This window comes from Phascolarctos cinereus, unplaced genomic scaffold (assembly GCF_003287225.1).
Source record: "Phascolarctos cinereus isolate Bilbo 61053 unplaced genomic scaffold, phaCin_HiC Scaffold_3;HRSCAF=262, whole genome shotgun sequence".
Taxonomy (NCBI): Eukaryota; Metazoa; Chordata; class Mammalia; order Diprotodontia; family Phascolarctidae; genus Phascolarctos; species Phascolarctos cinereus.
This window is the reverse complement of record NW_027555736.1, coordinates 145,989,461-146,007,426: the sequence shown is the minus strand read 5'-3', so window position 1 is coordinate 146,007,426 and position 17,966 is coordinate 145,989,461. Positions and strand designations below refer to the sequence as shown.

Below are 17,966 nucleotides of genomic sequence, written 5' to 3'. Positions count from 1 at the left end.
TTGTTCAATACAACTTGGACTCAAAAAGCCATACCCAAGGACCTAGAAGGCCACATGTGGCCTCAAGGCCACAGGTTCCCCACCCCTGCTCTATACCCTTTGACCCAGCAATAATACTGATAGGACTACACTCCAAGGAGATTAAAGAAAGGGGAAAAGGTCTTATATGTACAAAAGTATTCACAGCAACTCTTTCTGTAGTGGCAAAGAATTGTAAACAGTGGCTATCCATCAATCGAGGAATGGCTGAAAAGGCATGGTATATAAATAAATGGAATAGTATTGTACTATAAGAAATGGGAAAGGGGATGATCTCAGAAAAATGTAGGAAGACCTATATGAACTGATACAAAGTAAAGTTAGCAAAACCAGGAGAACAATTTACATAGCAGCAGCATCAAAAAAAAACCTAATCAATTCTGAAAGACTTAATAACTGATCACAATGACCCACCACAATTTCAAAGGACTCATGATGAAATATACTACCCATATCCAGAGAGAAAACTAATGGACCCAGAGTAAAGGCTGAAGTAATTTTTTTTCCTTTTTTTTTCTTGCTTTTCTTTTCAGAGGGGAAAAGGAAGAACATATGGCTAATGAAATGTGATTTGCTTTACTATACATATTAGCAACGGATTTTGCTTTTTTTGTCTATTCATTGGGTAGGAGAAAAGGGTAATGGAAGAGAGAGAATTTGAAACTGCAAAAAAATTAGAAGTTCTCTATGCTTTAAAAAAATCAATTTACATTTATTAAGTGCCTACTATGTGCCAGGCCCTAGGGATACAATGGAGTGGAGAGGGGGATTGCCAGATTTAAAAAGGCCTTGTATGGGAGATGACACTTTAAGCTGAGCCTTCAGAAAACATGGGAATCTAAGTGGCTGAGGTGAAAAGGAGTGCATTCCAGGAAGATCCTTTGCAAAAGCATGCAGACAGGAAATAGAATGTCACTGTGAACTGAATGTGAATACCATATTTCATTATGAGTGCTTTGGAAATGTGGTGGGTCATGGTGTTAAAATCAGGAAAATAGACTGGGGAATCATCTTCAGAGTGATGATGAGCTGAGTAGATGAGGTCACCAAGGCAGAAAAGAGAGAGAAGATGCCCCGGGGCAAATCCTAGGAGGATGCCTACAGGCAGAGGAAGGGACTAGGATGATGAATCACCAAGTGCTCCTGAGATGAAGCATATGGACAGGCAAGAGAAGCAAGAGACAGCATCATAAAAGCCAAGGATGCCAGTGATAACTACTGACATGTATAGAGTGCATTAGAATTCACAATGTACTTTACACACATGATCTCATCTGAACCTCAGAGCAATCTTGTAAAGGAAGTACTATACAGTTAGTCACAGCTCCATTTTATAGATAAGGAAACTGGGATTTAAGAAAGATTAAGTGCTTTGCCAAAGGTCACACAGCTGTCAGAATTAGGATTCGACCCAGGTCTTTTTAACTACAAGTCCAATATTCAATCTACAATGCCATATCTTAATTCCCAAACAGGGAGCAATAATGCAAAAACAGAGAACTATGGACCAATATCACTGATCTTCTTGATGCAAAAATATTCAATGAAAGACTGGCAAAAAGATTATAGAAACACAGACCCAAAATTCTTCTTGACCAAACTGTATTTATACCAAGTATGATAGGACAGTCCAAAATTAGGGAAACAAATAGCATAATAATTCATTTAAATCTCATAAAACTAATACCAAGTTCTAGCATTATTTATTTATTTATTTATTTGGTGAGGCGATCGGGGTTAAGTGACTTGCCCAGGGTCACAGTGTCAAGTGTCTGAGGCTGGATTTGAACTCAGGTCCTCCTGACTTCAAGGCCAGAGCTCTATCCACTGCACCACCTGGCTGCCCCTAGCATTATTTATTTCAAAAAAAAACCAACATGTGAAGCTTTCCCAGCAAAAATAAGGAGTGAAGTAAGGATGTCCACTGTCACTATTATTATTTTAAATAGTACTATAAATATTAGCTAAAATAATTAAAACTAAAACAAATTAAGGGAATGAGCACTGGCAAAGAGGTAGCAAAATTATTGTAATACGCTGATAGAGAACCAGAGATACGAGAATTGGGATTTGAACTCAAAAGTCCATTTAGGTCAAGCCCTACATTTTACAAATGAGGAAACTGAGAAGGCTTAGGGAGATTAAGTGATTTGCCCAAGGTTACAAAAATAGTCATGAGAGGTAGAGTGTGAACCTTGTCCCTCTGTACTTCAGTCAGTGATCTCTACCCTGTATCAAGCTGCTTCCCTCGCTGATCAATAAACAATTAATTACATGCCAAGTGAAAGGCATCATGCTAGGTGCTGGAGACATGCAAGATTAAAAATTGGAACTTAGTGGTTTACTTGGAAAATTGTGAGCAATTAATAAGAAAAATAAGAAGAGCTTCAATGAAGTAGCAGGATATAAAATGCAGTGTACATGAAAGAGTAGTGGATTTTTAAATCAGAGGACCTGGGTTCCCATCTTAATTCTGTCACTTACTATTTGTGTGTGATTATAGGCAAGTGACTTTACCAGTCTGAGCCCCAAGTTGGACTAAGTGGACTTTGAGGTCCCTTCCAGCTCCAAATCTATGTGATTCTATGTTTCCAAAATGTCTACAAAAATAATCAACTTTCTCTATATTACTAACAAAAGATCAGAAAGAAATGAAAGAGAAAAATATTTAAAATGAACAGAAAATGCATTAAACATCTAAGCATCAATCTATAAGTTAAACATAAACAAAACATTTTTCACAGAAATAAAGGAAGACCTAAATAAATGATGAAAGTCAATGTTGATAATCAAATTACCATGAGAACACTTTATAAAAGTAGGTAAAACAAAATACATGTGTTGGAACAAGAAGTCAAAAATATTTAAGGAAACACTGGAAAACTGGAACAATGAAGGTTTGAAATTACCATCTCAAATTATATTGTAATGCAATAATTATCAAAACTGTCTGGTACAGAAGCAGCTAGGTGGCACAACAGAGCTCCAGTCCTAGACTCAGGAGGACCTGAGTTCAAATCCAACCTCAGATACTTGAAACTTACTAGCTATGTTACCCTGGGCAAGTCATTTAACTCCAACTGTCCCACCAAAAAAAAAAGAGAAACCTATCTGCTACAGTATTTTTTTTAAATGGCCATATGCCACAATAAATCCCAAATGGATAAATAAGCTATACAGTATATAGGATAGTTACACTATTAAAAAAATTAGGTAGGAATGAAAGCTTCTTATGCTTAGGTTATGGATTTGTAAATAGCTGCAACAAATTACAAAACACAAAACAGACTTCAATTGTATAAAATAAAAGCTTTCGCATAAATAAGATAAATGCAACTAGCATAAGAAAAAAAGATGAAATAAGAAATTTTTATATGAAAAACCTCCAATTAAAACCTGACAAGCAAAATCTACAGCAAACTGTCACAAATTGATAAGATGAAGACTCATCTCCCAATAAATCACTGATAAAGAGAACAAAGAATTCTCAAACATTCTAGGTAACTCTCAAAGTGTTTAAAATCTGTAACAATCAAAGGGATGTAATTAAAATAATTCTGAAGTATTGTTATTATCCTCAATTATGAAAAATGGAAAAAACAAGTGATGATAGAGATTCAGTACATGAGAACACTAATTTATGTATATATTGGTGGAACCGTGAATTGGTCTAACCATTTGGGAAAACCATGGAAATTATGCAAGAAAAGATACAAAACTGTTCGCGACCACAGTCCTAGTGATCCCACTATTGGGATTACACTATATGTAGGTTAACTGACTTTATAAAAGCTCCTTGAAAGAAGAAATTTTGTCTTTTTCTTTTTTATCCCTAACTTTTAGCACAGAGCCTTGCATGGACTAAGGCCTTGATAAATGCTTGCAGAACTGGAGACCTATTCATACAAAAATATTCACAGCAGCCTATCTGTAACATAAAAAAGTAGAAACAGATTTTATGCATGACAACTGAGGAATGAGTACATAAACTGCAACATATAAGCACAAAAGAATGTTGCTACACCATAAGAAATGACAAATATAAAGTATTCAAAGATATATGGGAAGATTTGGATAAGGTAATGCAGAGTGAACAAGACAAACCCAACATAATATGCTCACCATAACTACAGTTATATTATAAATGGCAACCTTACACAGCAACAAAACTCAAGATCAAAAACACAGGGAATACTGATATTAAGTTATAAAGCATATACTCATTTTTAAATAATAAACTTTTGTTATCTTTTGTTTTTATATCACCTACAGTGCCCCATCCCTGCAAAGAAGGGATGGAAGGTTTCTTCTCATATCTCTTCTTTAGGGCCAAGATTGGTTATTATAATTTCCGTAGCATTCAGTTATTATTTTTGTTGTTCTTTCCATTTATATTGTTGTGGTCACTGTGTATGCATATTTTCTTTTAAGGAATAGAAAACTTCCAAATGTAAAATTGGAGGTATTATATCAGTTGAAATCACTGCAGTTTTACTTAAGAGTTTTGGAACACTGAACACTGGGGGATTTAATTGGCATTCTTCTGGGGATCCGAATACCTCAAGAACATGTATCAATACAAATTAAACATATTCATGCATACACAATCAATGTAACACCATTAATTCAGGATGACTTCAGGAGACTTTGACTTTATCCACCATAATAAAAACCTGAGAACTCAAAGAAACATATCAGATTCTCTCGGTTTTTCCTTTATCTTTCTCCAGAGACTTTTAAACTTCAAGAAATGTATTTTCATTACAAGCTTCCTGGGGCTACTACTTCCATAAGTTATTTGCAAACTCTACTCACATCATTCAGTGTGTTTCTGGGCCACGTAGAAATAACTAACTATTCCGCAAGTTCTGGCCCAGAAAAGTTTCTAAGGCTGCATGCACAGCACATGCTGTCAGCACATTCAATTCAATGCAATTCAGCTTCTTGGGTCCAAGGACTGCACTAGGAATCGCAAATACCATAGAAATAAAAATAAGAGTTTCTGCCCAAAGTGAACCTGTAATAAAAGGGAAGGGGAGGGAAGGGGACACGGATTTACTCAGTACCTACTATGTGCCAGACACTGTGCTAGGCCCTTGACAAATGTTATCTCCTTCGATGCTCACAATAACCCTTCAAGGTGGCTTCTGTTATTTATCCCCACTTTACAACTGAGGAAACTGAGGCAAACAGAGCTTAAGTGACTTGCTCAGGGACACACAGCTATCAAGTGTCTGAGGCTGGATTTGAACTCAGGTCTTCTTGACCCTAGGTCAAAGGTTTTATCCACTATACCACCAGCTGCTAATTGCCTCAATGTAAAACATTTATATAATCTTTTAAGGTTTACAAAGGCATTTCCTAAAAATAACTCTGCAAGGTAGACAGTGCAAGTGTTACGGCCCCCATTTTACAAATAAGAAAACTAAAGTGCAATCAGGTTAAATGACTGGCATATGGTTCCACAGCCAGTAAGTGTCAAAGCTGGGACTCAAATTCCAGTCTTTGTCTCTTCACCACACCAGTGGCCTCTCTAATAGGGAGAGAGTAGGACACAGGGAGATAAGATACTATACAAACTAACAGGCATATGATACAAGTTAAAGTTCAGTGAGGGCAAAGGAGAGATCCAGTCTAAGTACAGTACCGCAGGAAACAGGAAGGGAAAGTATCACTTGACTTGTGGGGAGATGGGAAAGGAAGGCTTCATAAAGAAAGCAACATCCAACCCAAGCCTTAAGAGGAGAAAATTTCAAGAGGGAGAAATATGTAGAGAAGGATTTCCAGGCACAGAAACACCTCGCACAAAAGCACAAAAGTGGCAGAAGTCAGGACAGTACGTGAAAGAAATCAGAGTGAAAGGAGGCTGTGAAAAACCAATGAGGGCTTGATTCTGCAGGAATTTCAACATCAGGTTAAGGATTTGCATAACCAATGAGAAGCCACTAAAGGTGTTCTTGTCAGAGCCATCTAAGTCTTAAGGATATTATCTTGGGCAGCTGAGTAAAGAATAAATTAGAGAGAGAAAAGATTGAAAAGGAGAAGACCAAGTGAGAGGCTATTGTAGTCCAGGTGAAAATTAATAAGGGCCTCAACTAAGGTGGCAGCAGTGGGACAGGACAGATGCAAGAGAAAATAATATTTGACATGTACATAACTCCTTAAAGTTTAAAGACACCTTACAGAGATGATCCCATTTGATCCTCACAACACTATAAGGTAAATAGGACAAGAATTATCATCCCATTTTACAGATGAGAAAACGCACGTACAGCTGTGATGTGACCTGACCACACCCATATGTAGCAGAGCGGGGACCTGAGCCCAAGCCCTCTGACTCTAGATTCAGTGTGTTCTTTTCACTGTCCCATGCTGCCTCTCTATAAGAGGAGGTCCCACACACACACATATACTATTACCTCTAATGTTTTATAGCTTATAAAGCATCTTCATACATATTATTGCAAAGAGGTGGGAATGACAGAACTGGGCAACTGAGTGGGTGAGGCAGGAGAAGAAAGTTAAACATACCTATGAGATTTCAAGCCTGAGTAACTGGGAGGACTGTGGTATCCTACACCAAAATAAGGAAGTGTGGAGGAGGAGCAGGTTTTATGGACAAGATGGGGGACAAGTTTTGAACTTAAGAGGACTAGTGTTTCTGAAGTCAAGGCAGAAGAAAATATTATGAAGTCAACAGTATCAGACACTAACAAAGGTCAAGATGAGAACTGAGAAAAAGGCCATTGGTTTTGAAAATTAAGAGGTCATTGGTGATCTTGAAATGTGCATTTCATTCAGCTAATCCAGGTTGAAAGTCAGATTTCAAAGGCCTGAATGGATGGGTGGTAAGGAAATACAGATAACAAACACAGACACTCTTCTTATCAGTTTAAGTTTATAGGGGGCAAGGAACATAGGCAAAGTACACACATGGATTTTTAATGAGAAATTCTTTTTTAATCTATTATATTAAAAGGGGAGGATGATGGAAAGAGTCCACTAAAGACATCCTATGAACATTATTTGATATTCATATCAAGAGCTATTTTCTCTCCACTTCAATTTTCAAGAGAGTACTCAAAACTGAATTCTGATCTAAGCATAGCCACGTCCTTTCTGCTGGCTTCTGTGCAGCTCTGAAGACTAAAATCAGAAGATCAGCTTGGGAAATATCCACAGAAAGGAAAAAAAAAAGCAAAAATCTAAGTGCAGCTCTCCTGCCATTAGTATGATTAAGTATAGAGAGACATTTTCTGTATTTGTGATAAAGTCTGCACAAAGATTTCTATTCTATTGCTGTGATGAGTCATGAAGGTGGGCACAGAAGGCACAGCGAGCTTCAATGATTAAGCACACAGCACCCAACTGCATTTGGGTTTCTCTCAGCCAACAATACAAATCACATCTTAGACTGTACCCCAAACTCTATTACAAACCTTTCCCCCAAGCCCAGAGCTTTTTGCTTCAAGTTTCCTGCATTACTCTTCTAAAATATATAGTTTACATGGAAGATTATACTAATCAAATGGCAAGATAAGGCAATAAGCATTTGTTAAGTGCTTACCATATGCCAAGCACTGTGTTGTGCACATGGAATTAAACACTTACACAGTGCCACAGAGATCAATGGTGGAAATCAGACTGAAAAAGCAAGACAGTCTCTGTTCTCAAAAAGCACAAATTCTAATTGGGGTAGTCAAATATTGATAAAAGAATTCAGGTCACAGGGGGATGGAAAGATCTAGTGATCCTTCAATTAACATAAGACCAATCATCACAAAGATAGTGCACCATCCTTTCTACTTTCTACAGAAATTCCCTTCAAGTCAAGCAGAAAGAGACAAGTCAACATTTACCCAGAGCCCAGAAGCCTATTCTAAAAACTGTGGAGGATACCAAGAAAATATGAACACACAGAATTTGCCTTTCAATGACTTTATAATTTAATTGGGCATAAAGACCAAACACACAGTGAGGGTTTACAAAATGATCAAGCGCAAATCTATATAAATGTGCTCGTGAATGCTGAAGCAATACCAAAAGCAGAGCTAGAAGACAGACCAGTTATATACCATGACACCAAAGAGCTACATCCGATTTACGGGGCCAATACCCAAAGCCATAAAGGATAATCTGAGCAAGTAGCACATAAAGGCCTATTCTAAAAAGAGAGAGAGAGAGAGAGAGAGAGAGAGAGAGAGAGAGAGAGAGAGAGAGAGAGAGAGAGAGAGAGAGAGAGAGAGATAGCAGCTAGGTGGTGCAGTAGATAGAATGCTGGCCCCAGATTCAGGAGGACTCCAGCTCAAAGCCAGCCTCAGACACAACATTCCCTAGCTGTGTGACTCTGGCCAAGTCACTTAACCTCACTGCCTACCAAAAAAAAGGAAAAAAAAACACCCAGGGGAATCCCAAGAGAGAGCTAATAGTTTAGTACCTTAGTTGTCAAAGAGGGTTCAAAGTCCCCTAAGGGTCCTCAGGACCCTTTTAGGTGGCCTTTGACATTAAAACCACTTTCCCAATAATATTAAGATGTTATTTGCCCAATAAAATACTCTTCTCTTTTCCAACCACATATCTGTGTGAAGCCAAATCTTCTTTATATACTTCAATCAAAATAACGTATCTCAACAGCTTTCTTCCATTCAGCCAGACATTTAAATAGATTATAAAAAAGTAAACTAATATGTCTTTCACTAATTGTTTTAGTAAACATTGTTATTTTTCAGAAAAATATTATTTGTTAACATTTAATGGATTTATTGTTAAATGAGTTAATACTTTAAAATTTTATCAGTTTTAATTTACAATACAGTAGATATCAATAATATACAGAAATGCTAATGATTTTATGGGTTTATTTTGTAACCTGCAATTTTGCTGAAATTGTTGTTTCCATTAGTTTTTTAGTTGACTGTTTAGGGTTCTCTAAGTAAACCATTATATCATCTGCAAAAAGGGATATTTTGTTTCCTTATTTGCCTTTGTTTATTCCTTCAATTTCTTTTTCTTGTCTTATTGCTAGAGCTAGAATTTCCAGTATATTATTAACAGCACAAAGTACTAGCTCTATAAACATCAGAAACTGTAGACATCTATCTACTCCTATACAGCACCCTTATTAATGCAATCACACATAACTAACAGTTGAATTATTGAATACTAAGGGTAATAATGGACATCCATGCTTCACCTCTGTTCTTTTTTTTTTTAGTGAGGCAATTGGGGTTAAGTGACCTGCCCAGAGTCACACAGCTAGTGAGTGTTATGTGTCTGAGGCGGGATTTGAACTCAGGTACTCCTGACTTCAGGGCTGCTGCTCTATCCACTGTGCCATCTAGCTGCCCCCACCTCTGCTATTAGAAAGACTTCTAGCTTATCCCCATTAGGGATAATGTCTGCTTTTGGTTTCGATAGACGCTACTTGTTATTTTAAGGAAAGTTCTTTTTATTTCTGTGTTTTCTAGTGTTTGTAATAGGAATAGCTATTGTATTTTGTCAAAAACTTTTTCTGCATCTACTGAAACAGTCATACGATTTTTGTTGTTGTTAATATGGCCAATTATGTTTGTAGTTTTCCTGCTACTGAACCAGCCCTGAATTGGTGATCTAAATCCAACCTGGTCATGGCGTATAATCTTTGTGATATATTGCTATAATCTTCTTGCTAGTATTTTATTCAAAATTTTTGTATCAATTCATTCATTAGGTAAATTGGTCTATAGTTTTCTTTCTGTTTTGACTTCCAGGTTTAGGTATCAAGACCCTATCTGTGTCATAGAAGGAATTTTACAGGACCACATTGCCTATTTTTTTCAGAGTTTACAGAGTATTGGAATTATTCTTTAAATGCTTGGTAGAATTTGCCTGCAAATCCATCTGGTCCTGGGATTTTTTCTTAAAGAGTTCATTTATGGCTTTTTCAATTTCTTTCTCTAAGATAAGTGTATGGGTTTTGTTTTCTTGTGTTCTTAATTCTCATTTGGGGTGGGAAGATGAAAAGATAGATAATGGCCAATTAAAATAAATATTTAAATTTACAATAGTTATTTAGTACTTTATTTTCTGTTCTGTCAGTCTAGACAACTTATATTGTTGTAAATATTCATTCATTTCATTTAGATTGTCAGTTTTATTAGCATGTAGTTACTCATAATATTTCCTAGTAATTGCTTTTATTTCCTCTTCACTGGTTGTGAATATACCTTTTTCATTTTTGATAATGGTAATTTGGTTTTCTTTTTTTAAATCAAATTAATAAATAGTATGTCTATTTTATTGTTTTTTTTAAACAGCTCCTATTTTTATCTATTAATTCAATGCATTTTTTTTAACTTTCAATTTTGTTAAATCTCTCCTTTGATTTTTATGGCTTCTATTTTGGTATTTAATTAGGGATTCTAATGTTTTTCTAGCTTTTTAGTTGCATATCCAATTCACTGATCTGCTCTCTCTTTTGTGGTTGTAAGAATTTAAAGATATAAATTTTCCCCTAAGTATTGCTTTGGTTGCATCCCACAAATTTTAGTATGTTGTCTCATTATGGTCATCTTTAATGAAGTTATGGATTGTTTCTTTGATGATCCACCCACCATTTTTAATTTATGCTTCAAAGATCCTTTATTGAATATAATTTTTATTGCATTATGGTCAGGAAAGATATATCTAATTTTTCTGCATTTGTTTGTGAGGTTTTTAATGTCCTAATACATGATCAATTTTAGTGAAGGTGCTATGCATAGTAGCAAAATAGGTATATTCCTTTCTATTCCCATTCAATATTCTCCAGAGGTCTATCATATCTAACTTTCTAAAATCTTACTTATCTTCTTAATGTATTTCTTGTTTATTTTATGGTTAGATTCATCTAGATCTAATAGGGATAAATTGAGATCTACTATTATAGTTTTACTATTTCCTCCTCTAACTCATTTAACTTTTCCTTTAAGAATTTAGATGCTATGCAGTTTGGTACATATATGTTCAGTATTGATATTAGAGTTCACTGTCTTTACCTTTTAGTAAAATGTAGTTTTCCTATTTAGCTCTGTTAATTAGGTTTATTTTTATTTTTGCTTTGTCTAAGATCATGACTGCCACCCCTGCCTTTTTCACTTCAGCTGAAGCATGATAGATTCTGCTGCAAACCCTTATTTTAACTCTATGTGTATCTTTTTCTTTTTCAGATATGTCACTTGTAAACAACATATTGCTGGATTCTAGTTTCTAATCCATTGTTACCCTATTCTGTTGTATGAGGGAGTTCAATCCATTCATATTCAGTTATGATTGCTAACTGTGTATTTCTCTTCATGCTATTCTTTTATGCTTCTCTTTTTTACCCAGGTCTTTCTTTTTACTCTGGGCAGTTTTTCCTCCTTTAATCTATCCTCCCTTAATCTATCCTCCCTCTTATTCCACTACACCATGCTCCCTCCCCCCCACCCGTGCCCCCCCCCACCCACACGCTCACTCACACACGCTCACTCTCTCTCTCTCCCTCCTCTCTCTCTCTCTCTCTTCTCTCTCTCTCTCTCTCTCTCTCTCTCTCTCTCTCTCTCTCTCTCTCTTCTCTTAACTCCTTTCTTTCCCTCCTACTTCCCTGCTGGGTAATATGAGTTTCTGTGCCCAACTATGTATGAATAATTTTTCTCTCCTTGAACCAGTTCAAATGAGGATTCAAGCATTGCAAATTTTCCTCATTCCCCCCTCCACTAATACAGTAATAAATATCTATAGGTATAACTATCAAAACAAAAGCCCTTTGAGGTACTCAATTTTTAAGAGTGTAAAAAAAGTTTGAAAACTGTTGGACTAGCAGAAGTGAAAGCTGACAAGGGCATCACAATGAGATGGCCACAGAAAAGTTTTGTTTCCTAGTCTCTCTACTGTTGCTGGTATGTCTCCATGGAAAGAAGTCCAAAGATCAAACAATGTTAGAGCCCCCAGGACAATAAGCACTGGGAAGTTATCCACCACACACTTTTATTTCATTTCTCCCTCCTCCCACCACTCCCCACTAGTCTTGAAGGTGTGGAGGACAGCTACCTGGAAAGTTCCTTCTCATTACCTACAGATGAGATATTACAAAACTTCATCTTTCTGAATATACTCTTTTGGCTTACCAATTTTCACATCCTGCCATAAGCTAATTGTTAAACATTCAGGATGAAGGGCAGCTATATAGAACAGCAAATAGAACAGTGAATCCGGAGTCAAGAAGATCTAAGTTCAAATCCTGCCTCAGACACACGGAAGCTATGTGACCCTAGGCAAGTAACTTATGTTTTAGCATGTCTTCACATGTTTAACCAATATACTGCTTACCTTCTCAAGGGATGTGGGAGGAGGGGGAGGGAATTTGGGACTCAAAATATTCAAAAATGAATGTTTAAAATGTTTTTACATGTAATGGGGAATTATTTAAAGAAATAAATTTAAAAAAATTTTTAATTTGGGGCAGCTAGGTGGCGCAGTGGATAGAGAACCGGCCCTGAAGTCAGGGGGACCTGAGTTCAAATCCACTCTCAGACCAAACACTTGACACTTACTAGCTGTGTGACCCTGGGCAAGTCACTTACCCCCAACTGCCTAAAAAAATTTTTTAATAAAAAAAATTTTAAATTTAGGATCAATATTTTTTATGAAACTCAGATATTCTAGCTGTGCTCTCTGGGAATGAGGAATAACGTTAATAGGATCAGATTCTATAGCTGGAAGGGGCCTCAGAGGTCACCCAACCCCAACCCCCTTATCTTAAAAGATGAAGAAAGTAAAGCGCAGTGAATTTCTGGGATCTGCCTAATATCACTCAAGCGTTAAGACGGGACTCAAACCCATTTATACCCATTGCACCAAGAAGATTAGGTGGGACGCGGTCACCTGGACTGTGGCACAAAAGCCCTACTCCGCTTCATTGTGGGCGTAGCCCCTGGATTCTACAGAGGGAACTTCTGGAAGCAAAGAAACTGGGGGAGAGGAGCAGATCACACCTCTCTGAAATTAGTTCTTTTGCTAGCCTGAGTCATTTCTTTTTAAAATCATGGCGTAGTTACCGACGGCCGGCTGGCCAGCCTGGGAGGATATCAGGCTGTCAGGTTAGAGCCAGGATCACACCACCTTGGTGGCCGCCCCCGGGGCCTCTCGGGTGCACCTCTCCCCCCACCCCCACGCGCACGCCATGCATGCATGCATGCATACATGCCCGGACCGCCGTGCCTCTCTCCCCGTCCTCCCCCGCGTCGCCCCAACCCCGCACTCACTCGGCCGAGCTGGTCCCGTTAATCGTGGAGCCATCCGGGGTCGGGTTCAGCTGAATGGGCCCTGGCTTCTTCTTAGGCATTTTGGCCCCGAGGAAAGCCCCTTCCTAACCCGCAGGCTCCTAACCAGCAGTGGCCGCAGCTCCGCCTCAGCCTTGCGTCCTTCCAAATTCAAGGCCGAGACTCGGGGGGTGGAATGGGGCAGCGGCTTACGGCTCTCAGCAGGGACTCCCGGGTCGGGGCAGCTCCCCCAGCCCCGCGGCTCCCCGGACGGACGCCAACGAGTTGGGCGGAGGAGCGGTGATGGGGAGTTCCCTGGGGAGGCGTTCGGCGAGCCGGTGGCGGGGATTCCCTCACCCCACCCCCTCACACCCGGCCGGATTCGGTTCCGTCCGGCTCCGCAGTCGGAAGGGCTTCCCCGGCGCGGGATCCCCGGCGCTAGGGGCTGGCTCGAGGGCAGTTAAGCTCCTCGGCACGGGAAGCCCAGGTCTGGAGAGGATGCCTGTCCCCCGGCTCTGGCGAAAGTGCGGTTTCTCGCGCGGTCCTCAGACCCACACATCCGTCCGCGGGAGGGAGGGACGGACGAGGGTGGGGGGCGGGGTGGGAGGGAACCCTTCGGGGGCTGTTGTTTTGCCCCCTTCTTCTGGAGCTGCTTTTTTTTTTTCTTCTCCACTCCCTACCTCCCAGCACCGCCGCCTCTTCCCCCTCCCATCCTGAGTTTGCTGACAGCCAATAAGAAGAAGCCATCCCAGGCAGATGACGCGGAAACGCATCACGGAGGCGGTGCACGTGGGGCCGCCGTGAAATGGACCAGGAGCTGGAAACAGCGCCCTCTGCAGCTGGCGGTGCTTTCCATGGAGCTGCGAGGAGGCTGCTTTTCCTTTTTTGCTCTGAAAATCATTCACGTTGTAAACGGTAATGCATTTCTTGCAGTGTGAGGCCTCAAGTTCCTGAACCGGGCTTGAGGTACCTCATACTGCTGCGGTGACAAAGCTGGGTCTTCGCTTTGTCCTTCTCTGGGACTATGGCATTGAGTCATGTTACTCTTACTACTAAAAGAATTAAAAAAGGCTCCCGAGGAGAGGGAGCTCTAGCCTGTGAGCCAGGAGACCTGACTTCCAATTCTGACCTTGCTACTAACTTTGTTACTTCGGGAATATCAGTTATGGCCCTCAGTTTCTCCAAAACGAAGGTGTTGGAGAAACCAGCCTGCCAGGTCCTAAATTTTATAGTTGATTAAATCCTAACAATCCCCTTGGACTGAGGGACCTTGAAAAGATCTTGTGGTCTTAAACCACCCCTAATTTAGCTGCTTAATGCCTAAGACTAAGGTCTAGTTGCCCTGTGCCCAAATAATACTAGCTCACATTTTATAACCGTTTTAGGATTTGCAAAATTACCATCCTCACAACAATGTAAGAGCAACAGTGCAATGATTATCTCCATTTTGCAGATCACAGGATTATAGATTTAAAAGTAGAAAGCACCTTAGAGGACATCTATTCCAAATTCCTCATTTTACATAACCAGGAAATAGGGCCTAGAGAAATGAATTAATATGCAAAGGTCACCTCAGATCTAGAATCTGAACCCAGGTCCTCTTTTGATATCAAATCCACCATTCTTCCACTGCATCATGCCAGTGTGGGAACTGAGAGTCAAAAACTTGATTAGGAGGACACAGTGTCCATCCAGTTTCAAATCCAGGTTTCCTGACTCCCAAGTCCAGCACATTGCTTCTCAACTCTTATCTCTATCTTGAATTGACTGGGCCTCTAATTTTTCTCTTTTACATTTTAGACTTGATGAAGTGCTGTGGGGTTGCCAACAAATTCAAGAGCTGGTAGTTTTAAATCATTGAGGAAGACTGGCATAAGCAGATTCCCTCAAATGAATCAAGGAATTATAGATTTTTAAAGTGGGAAAGAACAAAGAGATCATTTAGTCCAACTCTTTAATTTTACAGATGAGGAAACTGAAGTTTATTTATTGGTGTAATACAAAACAATAAAGGAGGTTCTCCTGAGCTGAAGATGAGCTTGTTTTGCACTTGTAAACTATGACAGAGCTCTTTTTGAAATTTAAAAACATGTTGCTGAGCATTTTAACTGGAAAAAAAAACCCTACATTTGTTATTGTCCATAATTTAGTAGAGAATTTTAGAACCAAGAAGTGTGGCTACTGAAAATGCCACTTTTGCCAGATAGAGGATTAATATATTAAATCATTTTCACATTTTGAATTCCATATTTCTTTCCATTAACAAAGAGAGCACTCCAAATATTTTACAATTACTTCCCCCATTACTCAATGTCCTCTCCATGGAGCTAATTTCTTCAAATCAAAATAAGTTTAATCTAAAGGAAACACTATGTAAATATCAATAAATATTATCCATCTTCTAGATTTGATTATGACATAACAGCAGATTTTTCAGTAATGTGTAAAATGTTAGCATGCCAAATAGATACATTTAAAGAGTTACACTACCCACAAAGGAGAGACATCTATTTCTTAAATTCTCAATTCTTGACATTCCCATAGCAATGAAACCACTAAGTTATTTTGGGAGTCACTTTAATTACCAGTTATACTTCATTTAAGGGAAGAGTTGCCTCAATTTAGTGATGATGATGGGATTTCAATGGGTCTCTGCAAACTTAGTCTCAAGTTAGACAGGATATCAGATCTGGTGTCTATTTTTGGAAAGGGTGGAGGCAGAGGTAAGGAATTTTTCCTGAGAGGGTCTGGCAATAAAAAGGTAAAAACATTCACTTTTTGCCCTTGTGTAGACACAGGCTCCAAAAAAGGCAAGATGTTTTCAGGACAGATCAGCTTCTCAAAGGCAGTTATGGAAAAGGATGTAAGAATGTCAACTTCTTTCAGAAACTCAGCATAGAATGCCATTCATCCTCAATACTGAACAAAGGTGAAGCAGGTTTCCTTTTGCTTAAGGAATTATAACCAATTCCTTCGTTGCTATTTTCAGACTTTCTCTAACTCGGAGTGTAAAACTGGTCTATAATATTTTTCCTGTGAAGTACATTGAAAACTATTACAAACAGGAAATAGGAATGATTTAACTTTAAAACTAGAGTGGCACAGTGATCTGTTGCCTATGATAAGCAGCTTGTGGAATTGAACAGACCTGTCTTGCAGCCTGTGCTTCATTCTTTTGAGCTTTCACTCTCTGCCTCAGTGCCTATAAGCTGCCCCAAGAGAAGAATGTTGCCTCCACATGCCTACTATGCACAAGGCTTCTACTGTTGCTTTTAAACTTCAGTGGACCGAAATTTAACCCTCCTCCTATGGGTGTTTTGGATGGAAGGACAGGTGTCCCTTCAACTGACTTACAAAGCTTACATTTGTGTTTTAGCATTTTGCATTTATGTACAACTGCCAGATGACTTTATCCTTGAATTAGACATCTGACAGACACCTTAGATATCTTTTAGTCCGATTCCCTCAGGTTATAGATGAAGGAACGGAGGCCCGCAAAGTGAAGTGACTTGCTCAAGATTACACCAGTAGTTAGTAATAAGAGCTGGAACTAGAACATAGATAGGTCTTTAGTCTCATCATCCAGGACTCCTCCCATCCTACCCAGGCTTCCAGTAGGCTAACTTAATTGATAGGTATATTTGGTTTAGTCAACTGGAAGGTAACTTTATCTGTGAATTTTTCAACTATAACTTTTATTTTTTTCACTAACATTTGAATAGAACCTTAGAGTTTTGCATAAGTTATATGTGTTATATAATATAGCGCATGTTGTAGTACATAAATATATAAAATATACTATGTAATAATAAAATTTATGTTTATATAACTTTTAAAGCTTCCCAAAGTACTTCATAAACAATATTTCATTTAACCCTTACAACACTCTGTTGTGAAGAACAGGTAGATATGAACAGAGGTAGGTACTGTTATGCCTATTTTTCAGATTAGGAAACTGAAGCAAAAAAGGTAAGTGGCTTGTCTTCCATCACACAGCTGGTAAAGATCAGGGGATAGATTAAAAATATATAGAGATAGAGATAGAGATATTGTTCTAGGTGTTAGGATTAAAACACAAAAACAAAACAAAAACAGAATCAGCCCCTGACTTCAAGGAGCTTGAATTATAATGGGGAGATAAAATATGTGCACAATAAAAACATATAAACTAATTTGAGGAGAGAAAGAGTCCTAACAACTGATGGAATCAGGAAAGGTTTTACATAGGAAATGAGACCAAAGTTTGGCTTTATGGGAGATGCTAATTTTTTGGAGCAATAGGCCACTTTTACTGGAACTCAAGTGTATAAAGGCTGTACTTTATCTCATTTGGTTTTTCAAACAAATTTGTGAATTAGGAGGTACAAGTACTATCATTATCCCCATTTGACAGACTAGAAAATTAAGGCTCATAGGGGTTAAATGTGCTGCTGAAGGTCAAAAGGTTAGTTTAATGGAAAATAGAAAAGCCAAGATCTGTTGATTCTGAATCTACACAAAGTTGGTCTCCCTGCTTCAGGTCTTTCCCCACTACATTTCATCCAAAATGATTTTGCTTAAGCACAGATCTGACCATATCACTCCCCTCCTCTCTCTTTTCCAGTTGCTCCCAATTACCTGAGGATAAAAAAAAATTCCTCTGTTTAACTTAAACCTTTTCACAATCTG

General features: G+C 38.6%; 1 protein-coding gene across 1 annotated transcript in view; it reads right to left on the bottom strand.

Moving 5' to 3' along the window:
• MAP2K1 (mitogen-activated protein kinase kinase 1) overlaps positions 1-13,911 on the bottom strand; it is a 104,016-nt gene extending 90,105 nt beyond the window's left edge. Inside the window, exon 1 of the mRNA XM_020982941.2 lies at positions 13,302-13,911. Within this exon, the coding sequence (XP_020838600.1) occupies positions 13,302-13,381 (80 nt within the window). The 5' untranslated portion in view covers positions 13,382-13,911. The remainder of the gene's footprint in view (positions 1-13,301) is intronic.
• Between the last annotated feature and the right edge of the window lie 4,055 nt (positions 13,912-17,966).